General features: G+C 32.0%; 1 protein-coding gene across 2 annotated transcripts; it reads left to right on the top strand.

Annotated features, from left to right (window-relative positions):
• The first annotated feature begins 1,086 nt into the window (after positions 1–1,086).
• Positions 1,087–16,766, top strand: LOC134696214 (magnesium transporter NIPA2-like). Of its 2 annotated transcripts, XM_063557891.1 has the most exons (7): positions 1,090–1,285; positions 9,135–9,197; positions 11,116–11,314; positions 11,896–11,952; positions 12,312–12,402; positions 12,947–13,107; positions 13,602–16,766. In XM_063557891.1, exons 2-7 carry the CDS (start codon positions 9,153–9,155, stop codon positions 14,264–14,266), a joined length of 1,218 nt encoding a protein of 405 aa, XP_063413961.1. In that variant the 5' UTR covers positions 1,090–1,285; positions 9,135–9,152; the 3' UTR covers positions 14,267–16,766. The 2 variants fall into 2 exon arrangements, with proteins under 2 accessions (XP_063413962.1, XP_063413961.1); XM_063557892.1 differs by lacking the exon at positions 9,135–9,197 and having other exon boundaries at positions 1,087–1,285.
• The last annotated feature ends 8,882 nt before the right edge of the window (positions 16,767–25,648 follow it).

The following is a 25,648-nucleotide window of genomic DNA, read 5'->3' as shown; positions in this document are numbered from 1 at the left end:
TACAATATACAATGTGTTTGTTGTGCAAACATTAAAGGTAGTGAAATAGCCATAATGATGACATCTATTAATTTATAATATATGAGCTTAGTAGAAATGCCATGCTATATTTATATTTTTTCTATTTTAAGTATCATATTACTTAGAAATATTGTAAACAGCATTTATAAGAAAAGTATTACTGTATTTATATAATATAAGTTGATTGGCATATGATATCTATACCTTTTGTATTTTGATATTTCCTGGGCTATTTTCTATATCACTAATTTGATTTTAAACATTATACACTGATGATGACAGAAAAATGCAACATAACAATAAAAAAAAAAAAAGACAATATACATGTATCAAAATAACATTTCTCTGTGGCTAAGGGAAGCAACTCATATTGATATGTTACATACACTTTCATATGAAAAACATCCACTTTTTATCCTTTCATTTATGATATATTCTGAAATTGATTTGATATTCGAAACAATTTGTGCAAACAGCAGCTAGTACTGAACACATACCGAAAATTTATATGCATACTTTAATTGAATTCATCATCTAAATTATTTTTGCTCTTGATTTTAAGGGAAGCAATTTCAGCTTAAAATGTTTTCAAATTATACATATTTATATTATTACAGATCTATTTTAAATGAGAATTTCACAATTAACATATTAAAACCACCACTTATGCAATGATGTAAAAGAACAAACACTAAAAAAGAGAGAAATATTTTTATAAAAACTTAAAACAACCTCAGATCTCAGAATGAATAATCGAGTTAATATATATTCTTTGTATGTTTATAATCTTGTATGAATATTGTTAGTGTTTCATAAGCCTCTAAAGGCTGGCCGATATGGTATACTATTGCTAATGTATTGAAATGTAATTGTAATTTTATGTATATTGTATCAGGTTGCACTTTAAATAAAATAAAATCTATATGATTCATTTTCAACGTTTCATATTTCGCTCTTATACCTGTCAACTTGAGAAACCCCCGTTGATAATATGACGCAAAAATGTGATCACCTGATCTGAAAGCTATTTTTAACCGTATCAGAACATACCTACGTTTGGGTTGAGTAAACACTCAGGTAGATTCCAGGTACATTGTTTACATGAATGGACAATCCCCATATCTACTGATCAACTAAGCGTTGTTTGGACATGAGGTCACCGGTGGAGATACCGTGTTTACAATATTCATTTAAAAAAAGTGATATTTGAAATTGAGTTGAAAACTACATTTATTTTACCGTCTCCAGCGTCAGTACTAACGAGGTAAGTAGTTACTTACTTATATATGTGTTATATATTTAAGATGTAACCTTCCTCTGATTAGAATATCATCTTTTTTAATATATAAAAATTCAGAAATTTACTTTATTTGAATCTTGAACGCATGCTCTCTTATTTCGCGTATTTTATTAAAGTTACAAATTAAATATGTATATGGCTATCCGTAATAAAATATTCTCATTTGTTGAAATATTTTTTCTAAATATTTACCCTGTATTGTTTATTAAATTCATGCATTGTCTTTATACTCGACACACCTATTGAGGGTATTGAAAGGGACCCTTCATTTAAGTTAAAAGTATTCTTAAAAGTTCTCCGTTTCGTATTTCTCCATTCTTTATTCTTTTCGACATTTTCTCTGTTCGTTATATTTTGCTTATTCTTGTACATGCTCAACTAGATTTGTTGGTCCATTATTCCGTAGAATTTACCCACTCAATTAGTAAACCCCTCCCAGACCCTCTGATATGGAAATATGATGGTCAATAAAATTTTCATTTAAACAAAATTCAGTAATAAATGTCGAGCAACAGATGGAGCTCTCATGAATTAACATTTTTTTTAAATTGAAAAGATTTTTGATTTGTTAAATTTCTATACAATGACGAAGAAAAGCGGGTTACAACCCCTTATTAATAGTTATTGATCTTTAATTCAAAATTGTCTATTTGATATAAAAAGAAAGATAAAAAAAAACCAGAACCATCATCTTACTAACTAAAATCATTTATAGAAAAGAAAAAAGAGAGAAGAACCCTTCATATTTTTGGGTTGTCGACCTTTTATTCAAGATAGTCAATACAAAAGAGAAACAGATAAACCAAAACCATCATCCAGTAACATACATCATTGGCGGATCCACAGGGGGGTGGTTGCGGGGGTTGGAACCCCCTTTTTTGACGATCAATGCATTTGAATGGGAGCAAATAGTTGGAACCCCCTCCCTTTACTCTGGGTTGGGAACCCCCCTTTTAAAATGGCTGGATCCGCCCTTGTGTAACATTTCTTCTCACTTTAAAACTAACTAAAATAAATTTATAGAAATTTAAAAGACAAAGACTTAGAGAGAGAGAGAGATTATGTTCTGTCATATTTTCGTCGACTTGAAGTGGCACATTTCAAAATTATAATCTATAGTGTAATTAATTCACAATTGTGAATTTGATACAAAAAGAAATATTTAAAACCAAAAACCATCATCTAACTTAGTTTAATCAAATTACAGAAAAGGTTTTTAAAGATAGAGAGAGAGAGAGAAGGTCATATTGAGTTCTGTCATATTTGTGTCGACTTGTCAATTTATGAAGTGGCACATTTCAAAATAATAATCTGTAGTGATAATTGAATTAAGCCTCCCTTTTAATCAATAATCTCACATTTTTCTATCATTTTTTTATATAATTAATCAATTACTTTACCTGGCTTTATTGATTAGCTATTGTTGACAACGAGAAGACTTCTGTGTTACACGACAAAGCTGGATATAGATCTAATTGACAAATAATAACAGCTCGTCTTATGTAATGTAACATGTATACAATATCACTTTGTCGCCATTAAATAATAAATAAATATCCTGACAAAAATAATTCGCATAGTAATAATCATAACATTATTTGGGAAAATATAATAAAAACGAAACCCTTACTACTGACTAGTATAGACTATAGATATCTTCCTGGGTTATTTTCTTTCTAAATCGATTGTATCACTTTTCTCAACAGCTCCAATCTCCCCTCCCCTACCCCGCGCTTTTTTAACGTCTTATTCTACGCCACTGAAGACAATAATCTAAGTATTTATAACAGATTCTCCTATATTCAAGTAGACTGACTGTTCGTCTTGAAAATGCATGAAATATTTGCTACTGGATGACCAATTAAGTAAAATGTTCAAACTAACTTAGGTGAAGAAACAGTGGTATTTCGTGAGAAATAAATAAACAAATGAGAGAATACTACCAAACTGATAAATAAACGGATAAATAAAAAATAAATATATGAATTGTGTTAAATGTATGAAAAATATTTAACATACAAATGTATATAATTATCAATAAAAAATAATAGCGTTCAATGATGTCAGCTGTTTATCAAGGACTGTGGATTGTTTTATTTTATTTCTATTGATGGAACAAAATGCATATATCAATGCATTTTCGAAACTCTACATTAGCACTATAATTCTACTTTGTGACATTCAATTTTCTATTTATTGTTTGCTTTTTAATCGTTCCTTTTAAATAACCGTTTTATGTCATACTCACCTTATACGACCACCTAATTAAAAGTCTGAGTTCATAAAGTTTAAATTAAGGGTAATAAAGTATATTTAGCCCTTCATACTGTTCTATGGTCTAACCGTTACATAAATTGCTTAATACCGGTATGCGTATTGGAAACTTTAAAACGTAGAACTATTGTTGGAATACGAGATATTGATATTTATCATATATTTACTACAAAATACAGTATTTGTATATCTAACAAAGGTTCGTTTTTCCAGTCTGTATCACCTACCCTGTATCGCATACCCCGTATCGCATAGCTAAACCCGTATCGCATACCCCGTATCGCATGGTAAAACCCGTATCGCATGGTAAAACCCGTTTCGCATGCTTTTTTTTTTTTTTTTTATATGACGTCACGAACATCAAGTTTTTACAACATATTTTTTTGCACACTAAATGCAACTATAAAAAAAATACAAAACACTCAAATAAATACAATAATAAACAAAATATTTTCAAAACAACAGATTGTAAGGTAAACCAGGTGCTTCGTATAAATAATTGAGCAGTTATTTTAGGCTTTGAAACAAGACAAAAGCAGAACTGAAGGTAACCCAGTGCTATGGATCAGAAAACAGTTCTGTTGAAATATATGATAAAGCGTATAATACATGGCAAAATCCGTATCATATGTCGTATCATCCCGAGACATCAATATCAGCCCGAGGGCCTTTATATATATATACAACTCGTCTAAACATCAACTCGTCTAAACATCAACCCAACAATGTTAGATCAATTTGATTTCGCAAATTTTTGGTTCTTCCCTCGCCGGGATTCGAACCCATACTACTGTGATATCGTGACACCAATATATATATATATATATATATACATAAGTACGTCTGAGTCACTGACTCAGACGTACTTATGAATATAATTATTTTCTGTGACTGTATCTTACATTAATTTGTAGGATCCTTTACTATAGATAATTTAGCTGATCTTTAACAATAACATCTTCATGCCTAATATATCATGTACTGTAGTACGCCGCTAGATTAAAACTGACGTGGAAAGGTAACATATGGCCACCGAAAGCTCTTTTTTTGAGAGCCCAGGTGGTCGTGTGGTCTAGCGGGACGGCTGCAGTGCAGGCGATTTGGTGTCACGATATCACAGTAGCATGGGTTCGAATCCCGGCGAGGGAAGAACCAAAAATTTGCGAAAGCAAATTTACAGATCTAACATTGTTGGGTTGATGTTTAGACGAGTTGTATATATATATATATATATATAGAGTCGAATGATCATAACGAAACAAGAGAACTATATTTTATTCAGATTGCTTGATATAGTATATTGTCTTTCCTACTTAGCTGTTACTTGAAAGTAGCTTGTTGCTTATTAACAAATTTGAGGATATAAATGGCATTTATCATCAATCACCAAACACATGTTAGCAGGAAATATGCCCACAATCTAGTTTTCGTCGCACCATACTGGGGTTGGGCCTAGCTCTATTGGCAGAGATCTTTGCTCAATATACGAGGGCTCTTGGATCCTTAAAGGCACTGGTTGTCTCTAAAGTGACCACTGGTCTGTCAGTACTATAATTGAGGATTTTAACCCCACTCGTGCCAAAGTGCGCTTGTTTATTTTATTGTTAGTTTTTCTGCTCTACCAACACAAACTGGCCACCATGATATAGCATCTACAATAAACCAATCGATTGAAGTTTTGTATAAAGGTTGTTCGAAAAGTAAACGAACGAATTGTCAGCATTGTTGAGATCACCACATAAAATGACATGACAGAACAAAATTTCTTGATAACATCTATGTCGTGTTAAAAATCCAAAGCAGTCACTCCTACGTTGATTACAAACAATCTATATTTGGCACCAATAAATTTATTCAGTGCCATATGACCATGACGGAGCTCTGATTTAATATTAGAATAAGGCTTGGACAAATCTTCGTATAACGCTGTGTAGAGGTGAATTAATAGATACGTACTTATGAAGATTAAATATATTTAGATATATATTTGATCAAAACTTAAATGGAATCAGAATGTGTGAATAACACGTTGAGAATTCGTGGGAGTTAATGCCTGTAAACAAATTACCGGAGTTTAAATTTCATATCCCTAAATTTATTTTTTAATCGGAATAAGAACTGTCTTTGAAAATCAAACAAAGTAACGAATACGTATTTTGGGGATTTTAACATCGTCAACAAAGTGGGCCCATTCTCTGTGAAATGGGAAATAGATTGTCAGGAATCAATCCGTACATATTTGGATTCCAACGATGCTCTTGGTTGAAAACCGTACGTCCAGAACTGTACGCCCAGACAAAGAAACCAATTCTAGAGAAAGGTTTACAATCACAACTGCAATTTCAAGCGGCAATTACTGTATACATCTCACAATCAATAGATCTTGTTAAATTAGAACTGCGAACTTCGGGGATTGGCGGTGGAAATAGATAAGATACCAGTGGTATGAAATCTTAAAAGTGGCAGACAGTATTTTTTTGTAATTGTGCCTTCTAAATATTTTTGCGATAATAATAAAAATAAAATCGACATTTCCATATTTAGATGTGTTCGATGATGTAAGTGAATGCGACACCAATACAGTGTAGACTGATATAGGGAGCCATATATAGATACACTATTTCATTTAAGAAGATAAAAGTGTATTTTGAGATAAATATTCTATTTTTGAAAATACGCTGAGTATCAACAAAGATATTTGTTTACGATATTCATGATACAAAATTGATAAACTCAAACATAAAATATCTTTAAAATGACTAGACAAATGGACAAAGGTTCACTGGCCTTGAACTCTTAAGTTGATGTCTCACAGATGTTTACTAAACAAGGATCTGAAGGGGGGTCAATTTTATCTGTGTATTTTTTTTTAATTTTAATGATCATTCTCCTATTTGTTTTTTTCCTATAATTGTATATTCTTTTTCTCCCCTACTATTTTCGTTTTTTTTTGCTTAAGCAACCCGTTTTTCTCCATTCTATATGTTTTATTACCCGATTATTCTCTATTCTTTGTTTTTAAAAACCCATCACCCCCCCCCCCCCCCTTTGTTGCACTATTCTTCATCCGTAAACCCCATTCACACTTTTCGTCCGATAATTTAAGGAATTCACATTTTGTGTACATGGACAACTTCTCTAGATCTTGGACTATTCAGCGCCTCATATAATGGACATCGTTAGCCTCTTGGTTTATTTTGGTTTGTTTAGATGCTGTCTCACCATGACCCTTAATGTTGATATTCAAAAGAAATCTGAATAAATGATTACGCCTAATATAAAAAAGAAGATGTGGTATGATTTCCAATGAAACAACTATCCACAAAAGACCAAAATGACACAAACATTAACAACTATAGGTAACCGTACGGCCTTCAACAATGAGCAAAGCCCATACCGCATAGTCAGCTGTAAAAGGCCCCGATAAGATAATGTAAAACAATTCAAACGAGAAAACTAACGGCCTTATTTATGTAAAAAAAAATGAACGAAAAACAAATATGTAACACATAAACAAACGACAACCACTGAACTACAGGCTCCTGACTTGGGACAGGCACATACATAAATAATGTGGCTAAGTTTATCGTATGTATTTTGGTCTGAAAATGCATGAAATACTTGCCACTGCCATAGCATAAACATTTAAATAACGATTACTCCTACGTTTATCTTATACATTAATGTCTCTAACCCATTATCGGTAATAAACGTGAACTGAAATAAATAAGGGACACAGTGCTCTCATTTTTCTCTACACTATTTTATCTATGAAATCAGAGATATTTGACGAGCAAGTCCTCCATTGTACCTTTACAATGTATGTGCTATCAACTTTCAGTTTCGGAAGCTTTAATGAAAATCTAACACCAAAACAGTAATCACATTTATAATTTTGTGGGTTTTATAGGTTGTGCAAGCAGTGATGCTATTCGAGTCTTGTTCGTTCGTATGCAATTATAGTTTTACCATGGAAGTATATTATATTGGTAATATAATACTTCTATAGTTTTACAAAGAATGCCTTACTAATAGTATCTATAATACTAAAATTACGAAGTCCAATTTAACAGCCGTCATCACGTAAAAACGACGAATCAAAGAATTCAACTTTATATATCACTAATATAGTACAAAGGTGTAGATTGAAAAATACACCACTCTAGGCCCTTTTGTTTTCCACGTAATTAATATTGCCAATAATTAAGAAGTTCCGGGTCGAGTCCGATACCGATACCAATAGTATATTCACCTGTTACCTATTACCTAATCCGCATCTGACAGGTGCACCACCAAACGGTGTATTCAGGGTTAATATGCTATATACACGGGTCATAATCACAGGGTTGACACTACTAAATTGTCAAATAGCTACCTATTGTAGTATTTTAATCAGTAAGACTTTCTAAGATAACAAGACTAAAAATAAGGAACAGTTTTCAATTTGTTAGTGGGCATACATGACGTAAAACAGCGAATAAAAAAATTCATCTTTATTTATAACTAATATAGGACAATGTTGTTGATTAAAAAATACTCCATTCCAGGACCTTTTGTTTTCCAAATAATTAATATTACCAATAATTGATAAGTTCCAGTTCGACGGGTTCAAACAGAAAGATTTGAAAGCAGAGAAAATCTGTGTATCTTATAATCGGCATGACTTGATCAGATGACAATACTAATACTAAAATAAGGCTTGCGCATAGTTATATACCTTAATTCAGTCACGGACCCACGATATCACGGGTGTGTTCTAAATACCCGATAATGAGAAAATTATAGAAACAAAATGAATCATTAATATGTTATGCATATACACATATCAGATAATTATAAAAAAAATATTGAATTTCGACTAGAATATCAAATTCTAACTGAAATAGGTCAACTCTCCTTTTGTTGATCACTTATTAGAAACAACTTGACACTTTTAAACTAGGTCAAACTAGGCTAATAATGACTATGCTGCAATTTAAAAGGGAAAGTCGAAACATATACGTTTAATTCATATACCCCATTACTAATATTTACTATAAACCCCATTACTTTACTCAATTTAATGGTCTCGGACTATTGACAACCATCGTACAAGTTGGAGGTACAGGGTTCCAGGTTCAGGGGCGGATCTAGCCATTTTAAAAAAGAGGGGTTCCCAACCCAGAGTAAAGATGGGGTTCCAACTATATGCATCGTCCAAAAAAAGGGTTTTTTTCCAACCCCCAGAACCCTCCCCCAGGACCCGCCACTGAGGTTAATTAATCTAGCTTTAAAAATAGTTTTAAAACGCCATTTTCTTCGAAAATAGTCTCCAACAAGTTAGGACCTTCATAAAAACATATATATGGAGACCGTACCTTGACTTATAATGGTTTTTCTTTTATAAATTGTGACTTGGATGGAGAGTTGACTCATTGCCACTCATACCTCATCTTCTTATATCTATATATTTAAAGTTCACTTTTGTTTAATTATTACAAAGAATTGATGATTTTAAACTAATTTTTTATTCTAATACATGTATTTTAAATACTTGCAGATAGATCTAAACAAGAGTATGAAAAAGATAATTCAAATGGAGAACTTCACATCTTTAGCAGAGGTAATAACTTCAATTATAGAAAAATGAAACATACCAAAAAGGATTCTATATGGCTTTTTTTTTGGTACCTTTTTCCCTATTTCTTTAATTTAGCACCTCAATTTTTGTCAGTTTTTTTTTAATTTGACGTATTGTTCTCTATAGTTTTTTTTAAAGTTATTTTTTTCTGTATAATAATAGCCCAACGTTCTCTAATCTGTAAACCCATCCCTACCATCGTATATGGCGGTAAGTTCTCAAAATGACCTTGTAAATAATTCAACTGTGAAAGGCTTAATATTATTCTCACAAAATCATATCAGACATGACACTGCATATGTATTTTCTTCCATGGCGTCAGGTAACAATGTCGGTTTCACTGGGGTAAAATAAATTCTATTTTTTTTTCTCTCTTGTTGCTTTCTATAAGGATTAGGACTGTTTAAAAATCTAATGGAATTTGGAGAATGTATCATATAAAGATATTAAAACTTCATCATTTAGTTAATTCAGAAGTAAGGCAAAATTGTTTCCCTCCAGAATGTTAGCACTGTGATCCACTAGTGAACTGTAATTATTTATAACACTTGAATGTTGAACAAGTTGTATATTAAGGCATACCGCCATATGTGCAATTATCAAACAAGTACAAAAAAACTTGTTTGATAGGTTATACATTTGTATTGAAGTTTGGCAATGCTTCATTTCAAATCTCCTTCCATATTTGTCTATAGTTGTTCCTTCATCAGATGGTTTCAAATGTAGTCTTTCTTTAAAACAAAAAAGAGAGACAAACGATACCAGAGGAACATTCAAACACATAAGTCAAAAATAAAATGACAACACCATGGCTTAAAGAGAAAAAGACCAGCAGACAAATAAAAGTTACGGCAAGACACAACATAAAAAAATAAATAAAAACTAAGCAACACGAACTTCGCCAAAAATTTGGTGTGATCTCAGGTGCTCCGGAAGGGTAAGCAGATCCTCACACACATCTGGCACCCGTTATTGTGCTCAATATGTGTCATGCTTAATTGTTGTTTATGTAACGTCCAGTCACAAATATCCCTGGTCTTTATAGGCATTTACAGAATGTACTTTTACTTTCAGTTCCGAATCATTCACTTGTTAGGGTATTTCACAACCTACACGTCTAGCTTATTAAAAATATTAAGAGGGTCGTCTTTCGATATTTAATTAAAAAACCACATATTTTTTTTCGGAATAAGAATTATGGATAATACTTTCATTTTCATAAATGATCGATTCAATGGTTTGTGGTCTTTGGGCACGTAGCTATGTCAAACATTTTAATGACATATCAAGTTTTGAAAATTTATAAAAATTATAGATTAATCTGATAAAATTACCAATTTTAAATCCAATTGGCCTTGGAAAATTAAGTATGCCCCTTGGTTGTACAAAAATCCAGGTCCGTTCTGATTTTACGTTGAAATGTTTACTTAATATATCAGTTCTGAAATATTAAACATGTTTAGATAAAAGATCAAGTATAATACAATCAGAACAGGATAGCTTTTAACAAGCCAGAAGTAGTCAAGAACACAAAGCAAATTGACAAGAATTTGATTTAAAATAATCAGTTACTATTACTGAAAATTAGAATAATCAGCGATTAATACTAAAAATCAGCGATTAATACTGAAAATCAGTGACTGATACTGAAATTCAGTTACTAACAATGAAAATAAGATAATAAAACTGAAATTAACTTCTAATACTTGAAATTAGTTAACGACACTGGAATTCAGTCACTGATGCTGAAAAATAGTAACCACTATTGAAATATAAGGTAGCTAGGGAAATAGGAAGCACACATATTTATTTATTTGGCCTTAGAGGTTTATTTTATTAAGGCTTAGTAGTCTCTCATTTATATAATGACACTTATGCTGGAATTCTCTTGATTTTTCAGATGTCTGACCCTAATACTACTCAATCCCCCCTTCCGAACGTAACAGAACCCACAGAACATATGGTATCTGATGAAGATATCTATGGCTTCTGGAATGGCTTTAGTTTAGCCGTCATCTCCAACGCATTCATTGGCAGCAGCTTCATCTTCAAGAAACGGGGATTAATACGAATCGCTAAACGGAGAGGAACAAGAGCCGGTAAGAGAAAACTAAAACGCAGACTACAACGAACATTTGATCAAACTTTAAAACAAAAGCAAGGAGACCAAATCAAATGTATTTATATGTTTATATATTTCGTCGTTTATTGGAGATCGGTTCCAGAAATTGCAACCATTTTTGTCTTCGTTAAATATTAAGCTGCTTATTGTTTCATTCATAAAAAAGTAGATTGCAACACATACGTTTGAGCATGTCACTTCTGTATTGCTAGATATATTATCTTAACATTATTTAACATTTTACCTAACTTAGACACAAAAAGTAAAAGACCATGTAAAGGTTCCATGTCCCTATTGAATGCGATTTGCACTGAACAAATCGCAAAAGCTCCCGATTTATTTACTTCCTATATTATAATAAAATTGAGAATGGAAATCGGGAATGTGTCAAAGAGGCAACAACCCGGCAAAAGAGCAAAAAGCATTATGTTGTTTGTTTGTTTGTTTTTTCTTAAATTTTATACGTTTTATTTATATGCTGACAAGCCCTTGAGGAAGAAAAAAATGCATTTATGACAAATATATATTCAAAATAATATATAATAAATATAATTACAGATCAGGGTGGATATGGATATCTAAAAGAGTGGCTGTGGTGGCTTGGAATGTTCCTGAGTAAGTTACCATAGCAACAAATACATATGTGTCTTTACAGTATGATAGGGATTGGTATGGGAACTATTGGTGCCACTTGTCAATGTATTAAAGCATACGATATAAAATCAATGTCTTGATTATACTTTGTAAATTAAACAGCACTTATTACAAGTTATTTGTATTGCAAATTAACATCTATTAGGGTCAAGCAATAACAAATAGTTCAAGAATACCTTATATGAACATTTAACCAAATAAAAAGGTGCAAGATTTTTAATATTTACTACATTTTGTACACTGTACTTAGTTTTGTTTTTTCCAAACGATTAGTGTTTACGAATATATAACAGTTCTAAATTTGCTGTGTATTATTTCAGTGATTTTCGGAGAAATACTCAATTTTGTTGCCTACGCATTTGCCCCAGCAACATTGGTTACACCACTGGGCGCTCTGAGTGTTATTGTGGCGTAAGTATAATTTTACATCATACATATAATAGAAAAACAAAAGATATGGGATATCCATCCATGACACAAAATTAGTACATGTGTACCACAAAAAAAAGGGAAAAAAGGAAAGGAACAACGTTTTTATAGCTTTTCTCCATCATCTCAAAATCACGTATACAATGACACCTTCAACATGGCCAAAAATAAATCTCACCTCACTGCAATTTGATATGGCCCCTAGAACTGGTTTGAGCGAAATTTCTTTTCAAGTTTTCTAAATGACTTGATCTTGTGTGAATAAGCAACAAATCTATTAAATCATCATGGAAAAGGACGTTATTACCCTTCAATATTGTTTTCTATGGGTAGAATACCATCGATTTCGTTTTTCATCTCATTGTTTCATCAACTCATTATTATATTTATTTATGTAAAATTTAATGATCCTTCCCGTTTATATATGTATTCTAAATAACCGTTTAGATGAATGATTATTAAATGTTTTAGCAAACCTGTTGTTATTTGTATCATTTTGTTTATCAACAACTCCCTCCCTTTTCAGAGCTGTTATGTCCTCAATTTTTCTGAAAGAAAGACTGAATATAATAGGTAAAGTGAGCTGTGGATTGTGTGTGATTGGATCAACAGTCATGGTTATGCATTCTCCAAAAGAGACCAAAGTTCACACAATGGATCAAATGTTAGAAAAAGTTCAAGAGCCAGGTAATATATTTGTAATGTTACAAGTGTGGACACAGATTAGTGTGGATATGAGGTTTATGTATTTGTAATATTGTTAATAGTCAATTCAGAATAACTGTACAGCATAATGTCTAAGAACATTTCAATGTTGACTTTTTGGTTGGTCCTGGTGAAAATAAATACGAAATGTACAAAGTGTAATTTTCATTTTATTCAAATCTTTATTTATTCATAAATGGCTACAAAAAAAGAAATGAAAATGAGAAAACTGTATATTTTTTATAGTAAAAAATATTATATTATAAATAAAAGAGCTAGAAGAAATCGAAGTGAAATGAAAACTCAGAACAATGGTAAAAAAAAACCTGAAAAATAACATAAAGACCAACAACAGTTTTAGAAACATTTCATGAAAAAAAGAAGAACCAGGGCTGATATCAGATACTCAGGTAGCTGAATTTGAAAAATAATTCTTTGCATGTTCATTCTGTTTATGCTTTTTTTTTATTTTGTAGGTTTCATCGTATTTTGTCTGCTACTTTTGGTTATATCAATGGTGTTCATGATATATCTAGCACCTCGATACGGAAGTAAATCTGTAATGGTTTACGTCACTATCTGCGCAACTCTCGGCGCTTTTACTGTGATGGGTTGTAAAGGAATGGGTGTAGCTGTTACACAGACAATAAAAGGGGACCAGCAATTCACGAACTGGTTTACTTATTTGATGCTTGCTATAGTTATCACATGTATATTAGTACAGTTGAATTTCCTTAATCGTGCGTTAGATATATTCAATACCGCGGTAGTGACTCCAATTTATTACGTATTGTTTACGTCATGTGTAGTCTCTTTATCAGCTGTATTGTTCAAAGACTTTTTCTACATGGACTGGAAGGATATACTATCTTTCTTTTTAGGTTTTATAACTGTAGTGGGAGGAATCTTCCTACTCAATGCATTTAAATACATGAACATATCCATGAAAAATCTGCCCAAAGCCCACAAAAAGGACACAGAGAAGCAGGATGAAAACGCCAACATGTCCGTCAATGGTGATATCATGTGTCACACCGACGACGAGGAAGATGTCGACGCTTACCAAAGACTTGCAAATAGTCATAGTGTGGCCAGCATGGACCATATTGAATTTGAAATTGATACAAATTTAAAAAGTTGATAAAGATTCTACTGTATGAGAAAAATTATGACTAATCGAGCTGTCCTTCTAACTTATTATTCTGATGAGATAAAAAAGGATCTTGAGTGAATTAGAAAAAGTATGACCAGTCGAGCTGTCCTTCTAACTTATTATTCTGAAGAGATAAATAAGGATCCTGAGTGAATTAGAAAAAGTATGACCAGTCGAGCTGTCCTTCTAACTTATAATTCTGAAGAGATAAATAAGGATCCTGAGTGAATTAGAAAAAGTATGACCAGTCGAGCTGTCCTTTTAATCCGCGACATCAATGCCATGTCAGGCAAAGAAAAGGAAAATGGTATTATTTGCTTAATGATATATCTGATTAAATCGTTCCGAATGCACAATTGAACGCTGGTTAATTTTTTTCCGAAACAAAACCAAAGGGAAAAAGATCTGAATTAAGCTTGAATAAAATGATCTCAATTAAGTCAACTTATCAGGGAAACATAAACGTTTAGTGTACCTCTGTTTTGCTGAAATAACAGAATGCAGCATACTAGAGAAAAGAATATTGCAATACATGTTTTTAATTTCAGGGAATGAAATCTGAAACCATTTTCGTAGTCTATCTTTCACAGTATAGTATTAGTCTCATCAACTAAGAGACTTTACAGCCGATTCCATTGAGTGTGAAGACAAAGGTAATATGTTTGGTTAGCTTGCTTGCTGGCTGAACCGTTAAGTCATTATTAGGTTAGGTAAACAACCCTCCTTTAAGAGTAGACTAGTCCGACAGATCACTAATTTATCAGTATGTAGGACAAGGCTACTTCGAAAGGAGGGTAATATACCTTACCTTCACAGTTCAGCTAGCAAGGGAGCTTACCAAAGTTATTACCTTTGCCTACACATTCAATTAAATCAGCTGTAAATTGCTACAAGACAATCATGTTACTTTATTATATTTTACATATATATAGGAACCGTAATGTTTATTTTTTATTATTTTTTATTCGTTTATTTGTTTTTGTTGTACTTGTATTATATTGTTGTAAATCCATTGTCCAAAATGCTAACCTGTTTATGTGTTGAACTAAAACAGTAACTCTTACCTCAGGTCTTTATGTAAGAAAATGTGTTGTTAATTTTGATTTTATCACCTAACTACAACAAAAATAATTTTACATTACCTGAATATGGCCAAGCCAAATATACTTATTCGGACATATTCATCTAAATCTGTAAATCATTTAAGCTTAAAAAGGTCAACAGTACTTAAACATATAAGGAGTCCTAAATATGATGTTTACTTCTTTTATTATTTAATCTTGATTAGTTATGCGATTTTTATCAAATGATAAGATAAGTATTAACTTCATCCTCACATTCGGACATTATATTTGGCGACACTTTTTTGGTTGAGTTTGTAATGTAATTACTTTAGTGTCATGATCACTAACAGACCGATACCGTTACCGTAGAAATTCACGATGTCCTTAGCTGACTAAAAACAAATCTTTTAAATATATTTTCATATAGTGTTTTTTTCAAAGGTTAGAATGTGAATTGAATATTTTTTTAATATATAATAACCGAAACTTGCAAACATATGATTTTTTTTTATAAATATTTTATTACATGGCATGCCGTTATCTTGTTGACTGCATTTATGCAGAATTAAGATTATTTCAATTTGAAAGCCAAATGTTTTTTTTTATTTTTGTTGTCAAAGCCTAGATACATTTAACAGAGAAATATTACATCATACCGTTTTAAGCATTATTATTTGTTTATTTTTATTGGTAATCACTTTTATGGTTTGAAGAGTAATGATATCATAATATATGCTGAGAGATTTGTAAAAACAAGAGTTTAAATCTGAAATATATGTTAGAATCTCGAATTTCCTGTCATTAATAACATGAATAAAAGGAAATGCATATACATGCAGTTAGGAGGGAAAATCGTCGAATTAATGTGAAAAAAAGTTGTAGAGTCGATCAATACGTAGATATACTGCATCTGGTGTGGTGAGTGGGGGATTTTTTTTCGGATTGCCGATTCAATTTCATCTGTAACTAATACTACGCATGCTTATATCTTTCCGTGACTTTGTAGCAAGAAAATTTATTAACACTTTTGTACACGATTAACTCCTGTATTATAAGTTTAAAAATAATAATTCCCGTTTTATTATTGTCTTTATAAAGGTTATTAATTTTCGGCATTTACCAGGTCAAAATATTCATTTTCAAAACCTCCACCCCCTCCGCCCGAAAATCAAATGGTGGTCCTCTAAATCATATTCCCTTTGAAAAATATAAAATATAATATATAACAAATAATTTGTCAAATATATTTTGCTGAAATTTCTTTTTCAGCTTAAAAGGGATTTAAGATTTAACAGTTTATGAGTATTGTTTGAAACTTTTTTGAAAACCAATGTATATTTATAATGTGAATTCCATCAGAAATTTAATTTCTTTCAATTTTATTGTGATATTAGTATATACAATTAAAAGGGTAATTAATTTTATTAGTGTTTCAAATTGTCTTCTTGCATAAAAAAAAAAAGGAAAGCACCAATGAACATAAATAAGAAAACAAACATTAACAAAAAAAATAATGCCAAAAAAAGAACATTATACATATTTTATGGGGCCAGCTGAAAGACGCCAACGGGTGCGGGAATTCTCGCTACATTGAAGACCCATTGGTGGCCTTCGACTGGTGTCTGCTCTATGGTCGGGTTGTTGTCGCTTTGATTTGATTTCTCAATTTTATTAAAAGTGAGCAAAAATAGAACAAAAAATAAATATAAAGCAAAATTGAACATAAAAAAGAGAGAAAAAATGAACATAAAATAGATTTAAAAAATGATCATAAAAAAAAGAAAAACTGAACATAAATAGAATGCAAAATTGAACATAAAAAAGAAAGCAAAATTAGCATAAAAATGCAAAATTGAACATGAAAAGGAAAGCGAAAATGAATTATATAGAAAAAAGACATTAAGCTTTATATCGAGTGAAAGACAACAAACAACAAAATACTAGTCAAAGTGTCTGCATGGACAGATATGAATTACATACATGTTATCGAGTTTACTTATGTCTGCATGGACAGATAAGAATTACATACATGTTATCGAGCTTACTTAGTGTCTGCATGGACAGATAAGAATTACATACATGTTATCAAGTTTACTTATGTCTGCATGGACAGATAAGAATTACATACATGTTATCAAGTTTACTTATGTCTGCATGGACAGATAAGAATTACATATATGTTATCGAGCTTACTTAGTGTCTGCATGGACAGATAAGAATTACATACATGTTATCGAGTTTACTTATGTCTGCATGGACAGATAAGAATTACATACATGTTATCGAGTTTACTTATGTCTGCATGGACAGATAAGAATTACATACATGTTATCGAACTTACTTATGTTTGCATGGACAGATAAGAATTACATACATCTTATCGAGCTTACTTAGTGTCTGCATGGACAGATAAGAATTACATACATGTTATCGAGTTTACTTATGTCTGCATGGACAGATAAGAATTACATACATGTTATCGAACTTACTTATGTTTGCATGGACAGATAAGAATTACATACATCTTATCGAGCTTACTTAGTGTCTGCATGGACAGATAAGAATTAGATACATGTTATCGAGTTTACTTATGTCTGCATGGACAGATAAGAATTACATACATGTTATCGAGTTTACTTATGTCTGCATGGACAGATAAGAATTACATACATGTTATCGAGCTTACTTATGTTTGCATGGACAGATAAGAATTACATACATGTTATCAAGTTTACTTATGTTTGCATGGACAGATAAGAATTACATACATGATATCGAACTTACTTATGTTTGCATGGACAGATAAGAATTACATTCATGTTATCGAGCTTACTTATGTCTGCATGGACAGATAAGAATTACATACATGTTATCAAGCTTACTTATGTCTGCATGGACAGATAAGAATTACATACATGTTATCAAGCTTACTTATGATTGCATGGACAGATAAGAATTACATTCATGTTATCGAGCTTACTTATGTTTGCATGGACAGATAAGAATTACATACATGTTATCGAACTTACTTATGTTTGCATGGACAGATAAGAATTACATACATGTTATCGAGCTTACTTAGTCTCTGCATGGACAGATAAGAATTACATACATCTTATCGAGCTTACTTAGTGTCTGCATGGACAGATAAGAATTACATACATGTTATCAAACTTACTTATGTTTGCATGGACAGATAAGAATTACATACATGTAATCGAACTTACTTATGTTTGCATGGACAGATAAGAATTACATACATCTTATCGAGCTTACTTAGTGTCTGCATGGACAGATAAGAATAACATACATGTTATCGAAATTACTTATGTTTGCATGGACAGATAAGAATTACATACATGTTATCGAACTTACTTATGTTTGCATGGACAGATAAGAATTACATACATGTTATCGAGCTTACTTATGTCTGCATGGACAGATGAAAATTACATACATGTTATCGAGCTTACTTATGTCTGCATGAACAGATAAGAATTACATACATGTTATCAAGCTTACTTATGTCTGCATGGACAGATAAGAATTACATACATCTTATCGAGTTTACTTATGTCTGCATGGACAGATAAGAATTACATACATGTTATCGAACTTACTTATGTTTGCATGGACAGATAAGAATTACATACATGTTATCGAGCTTACTTATGTCTGCATGGACAGATGAAAATTACATACATGTTATCGAGCTTACTTATGTCTGCATGAACAGATAAGAATTACATACATGTTATCGAGTTTACTTATGTCTGCATGGACAGATAAGAATTACATACATCTTATCGAGCTTACTTAGTGTCTGCATGGACAGATAAGAATTACATACATGTTATCGAGTTTACTTATGTCTGCATGGACAGATAAGAATTACATACATGTTATCGAACTTACTTATGTTTGCATGGACAGATAAGAATTACATACATCTTATCGAGCTTACTTAGTGTCTGCATGGACAGATAAGAATTACATACATGTTATCGAGTTTACTTATGTCTGCATGGACAGATAAGAATTACATACATGTTATCGAGTTTACTTATGTCTGCATGGACAGATAAGAATTACATACATGTCATCGAACTAACTTATGTTTGCATGGACAGATAAGAATTACATACATCTTATCGAGCTTACTTAGTGTCTGCATGGACAGATAAGAATTACATACATGTTATCGAGTTTACTTATGTCTGCATGGACAGATAAGAATTACATACATGTTATCGAACTTACTTATGTTTGCATGGACAGATAAGAATTACATACATCTTATCGAGCTTACTTAGTGTCTGCATGGACAGATAAGAATTACATACATGTTATCGAGTTTACTTATGTCTGCATGGACAGATAAGAATTACATACATGTTATCGAGTTTACTTATGTCTGCATGGACAGATAAGAATTACATACATGTTATCGAGCTTACTTATGTTTGCATGGACAGATAAGAATTACATACATGTTATCAAGTTTACTTATGTTTGCATGGACAGATAAGAATTACATACATGTTATCGAACTTACTTATGTTTGCATGGACAGATAAGAATTACATTCATGTTATCGAGCTTACTTATGTCTGCATGGACAGATAAGAATTACATACATGTTATCAAGCTTACTTATGTCTGCATGGACAGATAAGAATTACATACATGTTATCAAGCTTACTTATGATTGCATGGACAGATAAGAATTACATACATGTTATCAAGCTTACTTATGTTTGCATGGACAGATAAGAATTACATACATGTTATCGAGCTTACTTATGTTTGCATGGACAGATAAGAATTACATACATGTTATCGAACTTACTTATGTTTGCATGGACAGATAAGAATTACATACATGTTATCGAGCTTACTTATGTCTGCATGGACAGATGAAAATTACATACATGTTATCGAGCTTACTTATGTCTGCATGAACAGATAAGAATTACATACATGTTATCAAGCTTACTTATGTTTGCATGGACAGATAAGAATTACATACATGTTATCGAGTTTACTTATGTCTGCATGGACAGATAAGAATTACATACATGTTATCGAGCTTACTTAGTGTCTGCATGGACAGATAAGAATTACATACATCTTATCGAGCTTACTTAGTGTCTGCATGGACAGATAAGAATTACATACATGTTATCGAGTTTACTTATGATTGCATGGACAGATAAGAATTACATACATGTTATCGAACTTACTTATGTTTTCATGGACAGATAAGAATTACATACATATTATCGAACTTACTTATGTCTGCATGGACAGATAAGAATTACATACATGTTATCGAGCTTACTTATGTTTGCATGGACAGATAAGAATTACATACATGTTATCGAGCTTACTTGTGTCTGCATGGACAGATAAGAATTACATACATGTTATCGAGCTTACTTGTGTCTGCATGGACAGATAAGAATTACATACATGTTATCGAGCTTACTTATGTCTGCATGGACAGATAAGAATTACATACATGTTATCGAGCTTACTTATGTCTGCATGGACGGATAAGAATTACATACATGTTATCGAGCTTACTTGTGTCTGCATGGACAGATAAGAATTACATACATGTTATCGAGCTTACTTATGTCTGCATGGACGGATAAGAATTACATACATGTTATCGAGCTTACTTGTGTCTGCATGGACAGATAAGAATTACATACATGTTATCGAGCTTACTTATGTTTGCTTGTCCTGAGTGAAATATTCAGGAGTCACGTGGATAATACACACGAATAATAAAAAAAAAGTATTGGACAGTTCAACTATATTAACTATAAACACTCCACTCCTCGGAAACAATAGAATGGACGAGCAACTCATGGTTCAGACTTGGTACAGACACACACTGTGGTGAGGTCAAACTAGTTTTCGTGCACACAAACCTATTTAGACTATATGTCGCAAAAACCTGCACAGTATGGCTGCATGCCAGTATTGATACAGGAGATGTATCATAATATTTTTATTCTACACGGCCATATCACCTGTCGACATGGGGATTAGTTGCTCGTGTACGGGGGTTCTGAGCTTTCCATTCGGCAAATAAACATTGCTACTTTACTCCAAATGGTCAGAAAATGGCTTGGTGCAAAACTAAATTTCTGTTCTGTCAAACAAACCCCCATTTTCCATTGGCTATCCAAATCTCCCGCCATTCATTCTAGACGCATATCTTACAGAACATGCCTTGTGTGTTAATTATTTAATGTATGCTTGAGATACTTGCCACTGGACATAACACCACATCTTCGCCCTTGTCAAGTTTAACATACCAGTGTTAATTCAGAAAATTGATTTAAAGGAAAAGAATTATGTACGGGTACTGTGATTTCATATAATGATAATAATCTACAGCAGAAACATAGAATAAAAAAAGGACATCTAGTCTTAAATGTGAATACATTTTATACATCCTAAACCGATCGCAAGCTAGAACATGAAATACAAAGTAATTTTATTGCTGATTGCTGCATATCAAATGTTTCAAATTTCAGTCTTCAATACCATATTAAAACAATTTAAATCTGAACTGTTAAAAACAACGTTTTTTTCTGAACAAGTGATAGCATGAATATTTGACGAATTTGTTATCTTTTATGTTTAATCAGATTGTTGAATCAATTTAATCCGTATTTATTATTTTCGTGTAAATTGGATCATTCATACGTGTAATTATTTCCCGTTTAATGCTATTAGCGTATACCATATACCATATGCCATTAGCTTTCAATTTTTTGTAAAATTTTGACCAGATTATGGGCCAAATTGAACGGACAATTTACATGTCCACGATAGAGTTAAAACTTTCAATATTACAACATTTGTACATTATTAAAATTTGATATAAAAATTAAAATCTCCACTTTGGTTTTTCAAAATCTATAAATATATAAAAGTTTATCAATTAGAATCTGAATAATACTGAGGGTGTGATGGCATATATAATATACACATTCATTGATGTATCAAAAATGTACAATTTTCTTTTGCATGCACTTAAACGATTAAGTTAGCGGATAAAGAGGAATAACTCTGGCGAAGAAATCTCTGTTATTTATGAGACATGGTGTAATACAATTTTAACTGCCTTCACTGTTTTTGCCCAGTTAAGAATTGTTGACTCTAATGAAAAGTATTTCAACAGTGCGAGTTGTTTGTCAAGTTTACCATGTTTTTTAAGTTCACTAAATAAACTCATCATAGATACCAGGACTAAATTTAGTAAATACACCAGACGCGCGTTTCGTCTACATAAGACTCACCAGTGACGCTCGAATCCAAAAAAGTTAAAAAGTCAAATAAAGTACGAAGTTGAAGAGCATTGAGGACCAAAATTCCTTAAAGTTTTGCCAAATACAGCTAAGGTAATCTATGCCTGGTGTAGAAAAGCCTTAGTATTTCACAAAATTCAAAACTTTCAAAACTAATAAAAGGACTGATTAATGCACCATACAGTAGCTTAAAGTCAAGGCCATGGTGTGGATACGGAGTTACAGTTTTATAAAGGTAAAAATATAGAATTAAAATTGGGAATATGTCAAGGAGACATCAGCCCGACCAAAGAGCAGGCAACAGCCGAAGCCGCCAGTTGGTCTTATTATATACAATTAGAAAGTTAATATATTCAACTTAGGGTTGACACGCTTTAAGTCTGTATGATATAGGGGTGAAACAAAGGGACGTGTTGGATAATAAGAGGGGTAAATGGGATTTAAAACGGTGAAAAAGGCGGGATCTTGGAAATTGTACACCTCGTGTCTTCTCCTCTTGTGTGTTATTTGCTCGGTTATTTGCTTGCAGTTTTTAATCGAAGTTCACTAGTCTCCGAGTCAAATTTCTATTGACCTTCTTACTTTTCATGATATAGTATTAACTAAATAATTAATCAAATCGTGTGATAGCGTGTAAATCGATGATTATCAGAAAATTATCAATAATCTCTCGGACTGTCTGATTGTTAAAATAAGCAACTAATAGATCAGCCAAAATAATCGTTCATTCATCTCCTAAAACTTATTTGTTTGGTAAAAGAAAATGTTGTTGGTTTATTAACCCCCGCTCCCTTTTCGGGAATCACGGGAGCATGCCCACCTTAACCCCCCCCCCCCCTTTTCCCCCTTCTCCCTTATGAAAATTTCTAGTTTTGTCTAGTGTAATATGGGACGTTATTATTAATAATATATTGATAAAAGCAAAGTTGAAATTTAAGCAGTATACTCACAGGCACTTGTCTCAAAATAAATTTCATATATATTTTAATATGATTTTTTTTTTAGACTAGTGCCTGTAAGTATACTATAAATGCATGGTTGCTGTGTAATAAGTAAAAATTTGTGTTCTACATGGTTGCTGAGATATGAGCTGTTCCGCCGTTTTTTTGTAGACTCAATAGGAGAATGACTTGAGAGTTGAAACTGGACCTAATTCGCTCAAAGTGGCACAGATTTTTTTGTTAAAAAGAGTGAAAATTTGATATGCAATGTTTTCAATCTAAATAACAAAAACAAAAAGTATGGTATTTAGTAAAGGCAAAGTGCGAAGGAAATTTGAATTTAAATTACAAGGCAAAAATAGAGAATTAGGCGATACCTACTCATATCTTGGGCTCATATACTGACCGACTTTAGAAACGCAACACTAGATTATTTGTGTGTTATTTTTGAATGAATGTGTGCCCGTCCAAAGCGATATCTGCATGTTACAAACGCCAAAATAATTGTCAGAAAGGTCAACAAATTCTGTCTGACATGTTTTTAGGTTCTGTTTTACACCTTCCGGTTTTGCATTTGTTCAACCCATTAATTGGTTTAAGTTATTATGCGGTTGGAACTTGGGGGCTTTAAAGGTTTTCCTTCAGTCGATTCTTTGGCAATTCAGTTGATGGGAATCATTTATGGCATGAATCTGTACTCAATGGCACTCGGCAATTTGATAAGCAGTTGAAGTTGCGGCCGTAAACATGTCTGGCAAATGACGTTGCGTAATCAAATTCTGTTGACGTTTCATTGTCTCTAAACGTTTATCTGTTCATTGATGGCCAGCAACAAATCTTGTCTACTTGTATCGTTGTCGGAAGGACAGTCAGACGAGTTTCTGAAGTCATACAGTATGGTTGCAGCATGTTTATGTTTTAATGTTTGCAGTATTGTTAAGAGGTAATTCAGATTCCATGGTAGAGCCTTTTCTTTTATATGGCTGTGAGATTTGGGGATACGAAAACCTGAAAATTTTAGAACAAATTCACTTAAACTTTTGTAAACGTATTCTAAGAGTAAGATCTTCAACGCCCAACTATATGGTATATGGAGAATTAGGCAGATTTCCATTAGAAATAAAAGTCAAAGTAAGAATGGCATCATTTTGGAGAAGGATAATGCATGGTGACAAATTAAGTAGTAATATGTATAGATTATTATTAAGTTTAATGCAAAATAGCGGTCAATCATTCAAATGGCTGAACTTTATAGAATCAATATTTAATGATACAGGACTAGGATATGTGTTTGTCAATCAAGATAGTGCTGACTACAAACATCTGATAAAACAGGTTTTACAAGACCAATATATACAAAAATGGCATCAAGATGTCCAATTATCTTCCCGCGGTATATTTTATTCTAGTTATAAAAACTGTTTTGGTTTTGAAAATTATTTAATAAAAATACCGGAAAATGCAAGAATCTGGGCGTTGGCACAATATTCCGGCGGATGACCGAAAATGTCACATATGTAACGAAAGTGTAGGAGACGAATTCCACTATCTTTTTATATGCAAGTCTCCTCAACTGGTTACTTTTAGAGAACAACATATCCCTAGTTATTATACGAAGCATCCAAGTAAACAGAAATTATCTGTAATGTTATCTTACTGTAATGTTAATTTATATAGACAGGTGGCATCTTTTATCAAAAATCTGAATAACTTATTGTGATATGTATATTAATTTGTCTTATTTTTTTTTTATTTTTTTTAATGTTACCTTTGTATTATAAATAATGTTTACCAATGTATATATGTACCTCATGTTACACATTTATGTGTCTGAGCGTTGCTTTAAAATAAAATCTGGAAATCTTGAAATAAATCAAACACGAAACACATTCCATATCACATATCCAAAAGAGAGATTTAGATAAGACTAACATCCCAATATATTTGTCATGATATCAAGTCATGATTTCAACTTTTAAATTATAAAGAATTTCTATATATACATTTAAATTTAAAATCCCTTATTTATTGTTGTAT

Source organism: Mytilus trossulus, chromosome 14 (genome assembly GCF_036588685.1).
Source record: "Mytilus trossulus isolate FHL-02 chromosome 14, PNRI_Mtr1.1.1.hap1, whole genome shotgun sequence".
Taxonomy (NCBI): Eukaryota; Metazoa; Mollusca; class Bivalvia; order Mytilida; family Mytilidae; genus Mytilus; species Mytilus trossulus.
The sequence above is the reverse complement of the archived record's forward strand: the minus strand, read 5'-3'. Positions and strand labels throughout refer to the sequence as shown.

Coding starts and splice junctions, on each gene's coding strand:
- LOC134696214 (XM_063557891.1), top strand. CDS start 9,153: ATGAAAAAGATAATTCAAATGGAGAACTTCACATCTTTAGCAGAG. Junction 11,953..12,311: donor GTGGCTTGGAATGTTCCTGA/GTAAGTTACCAT, acceptor GTATTATTTCAG/TGATTTTCGGAGAAATACTC. Junction 12,403..12,946: donor GCTCTGAGTGTTATTGTGGC/GTAAGTATAATT, acceptor CTCCCTTTTCAG/AGCTGTTATGTCCTCAATTT.